General features: G+C 48.9%; 1 protein-coding gene across 2 annotated transcripts; it reads right to left on the reverse strand.

Annotated features, from left to right (window-relative positions):
- Positions 1-266: 266 nt before the first annotated feature.
- Positions 267-2,038, reverse strand: AIF1 (allograft inflammatory factor 1). 2 transcript variants are annotated; one of them, XM_008575083.1, is made up of 6 exons: positions 1,960-2,038; positions 1,717-1,778; positions 1,555-1,621; positions 1,152-1,193; positions 795-957; positions 267-485 (listed from the first exon to the last, which is right to left on the reverse strand). In XM_008575083.1, exons 1-6 carry the CDS (start codon positions 1,982-1,984, stop codon positions 401-403), a joined length of 444 nt encoding a protein of 147 aa, XP_008573305.1. In that variant the 5' UTR covers positions 1,985-2,038; the 3' UTR covers positions 267-400. The 2 variants fall into 2 exon arrangements, with proteins under 2 accessions (XP_008573305.1, XP_008573306.1); XM_008575084.1 differs by lacking the exon at positions 1,152-1,193.
- Positions 2,039-5,205: the final 3,167 nt, after the last annotated feature.

The following is a 5,205-nucleotide window of genomic DNA, read 5'->3' on the forward strand; positions in this document are numbered from 1 at the left end:
CCATCCCATGTCCAGGGAGGGCCTCTGTTGTCATGGGGATACTGTGAGACCTAAGCTTGGGGTCCAGATATTTCCAGGCATTAGTCTGTCTGGACCCACCGGTGTAATAACCCCCTGACTCTCCAACCCTCCGAGTGCTGGGTTGCTTTTTGCCTAGTCTGTTTCTACCAAACAGGCAAATCCCTGCTGCCCTTCCCTCAAGGATGCTTCCCTTCTTCCCAAACCCAGGAAAAAATCCCCCAAATAAAAACCAAACTGACTTGATATGGAGGGGAAGGACAATTTATTTAGTGTGGCTCACAATTTTGTCTTTTTTTTCCAAGTTGGGGTTATTAGAAGATCCTTCACTCCCAACACACACACACACACACACACACACACACACACACTCACTCAAGAGTCAGGGCAACTCAGAGATAGTTCTCTTGGCTGGGGGACCAGTTGGCTTTTCCTGTTCTCTTGCTTTTTCCTCATACATCAGGATCCTGGTTGAGATGGGAAGAGACACAGGGATCAGAGGTCACTCCTCTCAAGGGAATAAATTATCATATGCTGCTGCGAGAGTTCAGAAGTGGATGAGGTTGTGTGGGTGGGAGGAGGAGGAAGGGCAGGAGTGGAAGTGCTGGGGGCTGTGGGGACCAGAACCATGGATGGGATGGGGATAGGACCTTGGAAGGATCCCTCTAAGGATGGAAGAATGGATGCTGAGTAATGTGTAGAAGTTGAGCCTGGGGACAGGGATGGTGGGAGGAGAACATAGGTAAGTACAGGGGAGGTTGAAACTGGACCCTCACATTTTTAGGATGGCGGATCTCTTGCCCAACATCATAGTGAGAAAGTCGGGGTAGCTGAATGACTCCATAGAGCTACCGGACACCTCCCTAATTAATTTCTTTAGCTCCAGGTGGGTCTTGGGGACCCCCAGTTTCTCCAGCATTCGCTTCAGGGACATGATATCTGGAAGCAGAGGATGGGGATAGGGAGAAGAGAGAGAGTCCCTCTCTCTACCCCTCCCCTACCTCCACATTTCCCTTCCCCTTCCTCCAACTCTGGTAGGTAAGCCGTCTCCCAAACCCTGGGGAATGGAGCCCATCAGGAGAGATCTCCTTCTTCCTAGGTCTTCACATTCCCCCAGATCACCCTTTTCTCACCGATATCTCCATTTCCATTCAGGTCAAACTCCATGTATTTCTCTGGGTGAGGGGAGAGGACAGAGGGGATAACAGTTGGCTGGAGGGTCTCTGGCAGGGGATTGAGGAAGGGGTTGCTGACCAAGTGCTAACTGGGGGAGAAGATATGGAAGGCAGAGGAGGGGCAGGCAGAGGAAGTGGGGCTGGGGAGTTGAGAGGCCCTGGTAAGGTGTAGGGAACTAGAAGGGGTGCTGAGAGGAGCAGGCCAGGGAAAGGGACTGCAACAGGCATAGGATGGGGGAGGTGCAATAAAGGCAGGCTCCCTTCTTACCACCACAAAAGTAAATTTGTGTCACTGCTGTCCCCACTATTGTGGGAATCCAACTCCCAACCCCAGCCCTTTCGCCTATAGTTTTCCCCTCACTCTTGAAGGCTTCCAGTTTGGCGGGCAGATGCTCATCACTGCTATATTTGGGATCGTCCAGGAATTGCTGTTGGGGGAGGGGGCAGTAAGAGCCAGGTTGGGCCCTTCCAGTCTGGAGCCCCTCGTGCCCCAGGCTCTGCCCCTCTTATTTCTTCCTTTTACCTTGTTGATCTCATCCAGTCTCTTTTCCTGCTGGGTCTTCAGCAGTCCGAAAGCTTTTCCTCCTGTAGGGGTACAAAGGTTAATCAATCCTCACCCCTCCCTTTCTCTCCTCTCCACCATTCCCAGCCTTGGGGACTTCACAATTCTGCCTTCCTAAGCCATCTCACCGCCCTCCTAGCCCCCCAGCCCAGGTCTGTCCATCTCTTGCTGCCATTGTGGTCTTGCCTCTTCCATGTTTCCTACCCTGTAAGTCCCTGGTTTGGCTCATAGCTCAACAGCTGGTAGAGATAGGGAGACAGACAAGCTGGCAGTCTCTGTCTGCTGGCTCTCCTCCTCTCCCACCCGCCTCCTCTGAGGCCTCCCTCCCAAACTTCCTCTTTTCCCCTATTCCTTCCTCTTCTGCCTCCCAGGCCTCACTTCCCCATCAGCTTCTGCTGACACTAGCACCCCAGGAAGAAGGGGGAGTGGGGGTGGGGAATGGAGATGATTAAAAAGCATTGTCCCAAATTCCTCTTAATGAGAGCCCAGTGTGTATGAAAGAAGTATTTTGATAAGCCACTGGAGGTGTGGGGGAAGGTCAGTAAAACCCCAGGGGTATTTATTCTCAGGAATAAATGGTCTTTGAACAGGTTCTGCCCGAGGTTCAGGTAAATGCAAGCAAGGCCTTGCATTTTTTCAGATTTCATGAGTCTGGACATGTGGGTTTGGGTATAGCTGAGAAGGGGCTGGCTGCATGTTTCTGCACTGTGGATGGTAGAATCGGAAGTCTACTGGCAGTTTCAGGATGGTGGCAAGATGGGTAGAGGGCCTAGAAAAGGAGAGAAACCTCACTCACAGCCTGGCAGCTCTAGAGAGACACTAGGAAATATGGAAATGTGTAATGAAGAATTTTGTTTGCTTTAGGATGTGCAATGTAACCCTCTCATCGTATGTCCTTTTATTTATTTATTTTTTTTAAAAGATGACCGGTAAGGGGATCGTAACCCTTGACTTGGTGTTGTCAGCACCACGCTCACCCAGTGAGCAAACCGGCCATTCCTATATGGGATCCAAACCCGTGGCCTTGGTGTTATCAGCACCACACTCTTCCAAGTGAGCCACAGGCCGGCCCCGTATTGTCCTTTTAAAGTCATTAGTAAAATATACAGAGATCAGGAATTTGAGAATTTAAGTAGATTCTTTGGAGGAACTGAAAGTGGTTCTGTGGCAAATGTTGAAGCAGAGATAGTAACGAACTACTCGGAGACAATAACATTTGCAACCGAGGGACTAGGAGCGACCCTTCACTAAGCTAGTGAAGATCAAGAGCCGAAGTCCAATGGGTATTTATTATGAAAGCCGTGAGAAAAGTAAGGGGACAGGGATATAGGAGGGGGAGCCCCCGGGGCAGAAACTCCTGAAATCTTATTTGAATAGACTATACTGCTTACTCCCTTGAGTTCAAGGATGAAACCGTCTCCCACAGCTGGTGTTATCATCCTGAGAAGTACTGTGTGCAGCATGTCCTGCATGGGTACTGGTGCCATGTCTCTCTTCTGGCTGTGGCCAGAGGTCATGACCGTCCTCTCAGCAGAACATACCACAAGATGTTAACCCTCTACATATCCCCCTTTTTTATTTTTTTTAATTTTTATTTATTTATTTTTTTTTCCTTTTTTGTCTTTTTTCGTGACCGGCAACGGATTGCAAGCCTTAGTGTTGCGCCCTTACCGGACCGGGACCGGCAACGGGATCGCTACCCTTGGTGTTGCATCCGCACCTCGCTCAGCCAGTGAGCGGCCGGTCTGTATGTGGGATCCGAACCCTCGGCGGGAGCGCTGCCGAGCTCCCAAGCGGCGCACTGTAGCAGTGCGCCACCGGGCCAGCCCCCCCCTTTTTTATTTATGAAAGGAAGTTGAGGCATCTTAAGTGCAATCATAGCTTCCGCGTGTTGAATTCTTCAGAAAAGGCAGCATAGAGCATTTAAGACTGCAAGAAATAAAAAGAAAAGAACAACCATAAAAGCACTTGTGAACTAAAATCATAAATTTAGAGAAGAAAACCAGGACCTTGGATCCAACCATTTAGCAATGTCAGTTAATTCACTCCAAGAAATATTTTTAGCTTCTTGTTGTAATTGAAACATCTGCTGTTTTAACTTTGGAGGGTTGAAATATCTTGTCCTAAAGATGAACTAAATGTTCCTTTAATATTTAAAAAAAATTCTTCCCATGAAACAGACTCATTAAGTGGTATACAGGTTATGCAAAACTTATTAAAACCGATATCACATTCCAATTGTAAATGTTGCCATATAGCTTGTTGTCTTTCTCCTATCCAAAGGACAGCTGCCTTGGGCCGGCCTGGTGGCGCATTGCTACCGTGCGCCGCTTGGGAGCGCGGCGGTGCTCCTGCCGAGGGTTCGGATCCCACATACAGACCGGCGGCTCACTGGCTGAGCGAGGGGCGGGCGCGACACCGAGGGTTGCGATCCCGTTGCCGGTCCCGGTCCAGTACGGGCGCGACACTGAGGGTTGCAATCCGTTGCCGGTCACGAAAAAAGACAAAAATAACAAAGGACAGCTGCCTCTAAAGCATTGAGGCATTGAAGAATTTATTGATCTATAACAGTAAGAGGTTCCAATTCCCCAGTAACATTTTGCAAAAGGCTACTGATATGAGCTGCGGTATGAAGAGAATAGATTAAAGCCACTGCAGCAGTAGCAGCTGTGGGAGCAAGGGCTGTAATAGCAATAACAGAAGTGATTAAAATTCCCCAAAATCATTTTTGATGGGGATGAGCAAAAGCCTTAGATATTAATTCTAGTGGTGAATCATGAGTCCATGGGTAGGTTAACAGGATTCCAAGCTTGAGTTTTTTGTTTAATAATGAAAATAGAACTAATATTAAGTGAGGAAGTTTTTTTTTTTCCTTTTTTGTATTTTTTTACTGACCGGTAACGGGATCGCAACCCTCGGTGTTGCGCCCGCCCTGCGCTCAGCCAGTGAGCGGGAACCGGTCTCCACATGGGATCCAAACCCTCGGCGGAAACACCGCCGCACTCCCAAGCGGCGCACTCTCCAGTGCGCCACCGGGCCGGCCCAAGTGAGGAAATATTTTGATGGACAACACATGGTGTTACCCATATAGAGTTTGCAACAAAAGTAATATTAAAATGTTCATATACTCGGAAGAAGACCATGATCTCTTCTTTGAGTTGGGAAATGCATGTATGGAGTGTTTTCATTTGAATCAAGAGACAGGTGTTGGAGGCCTGGCAGTGGATTCTGATGAGCACAGGCTCTTCTCCAGCTCATGGTATGGTTTTACTAATCAGGCGGGAATCCAAATAGGAACTGTAGGCAATAAAACAGAAGCATATCCCCTTCCCCATGTTAAGAGTTCTACAGGACCCTTCCATAGGGGGCCACTCAAAGGATCTCCATACGGGGCTGACCTGTGGCTCACTCGGGAGAGTGTGGTGCTGATAACACCAAGGCCACGGGTTC

Source organism: Galeopterus variegatus, unplaced genomic scaffold, assembly GCF_000696425.1.
Source record: "Galeopterus variegatus unplaced genomic scaffold, G_variegatus-3.0.2 Scaffold1130, whole genome shotgun sequence".
In the NCBI taxonomy this organism is placed as follows: domain Eukaryota; kingdom Metazoa; phylum Chordata; class Mammalia; order Dermoptera; family Cynocephalidae; genus Galeopterus; species Galeopterus variegatus.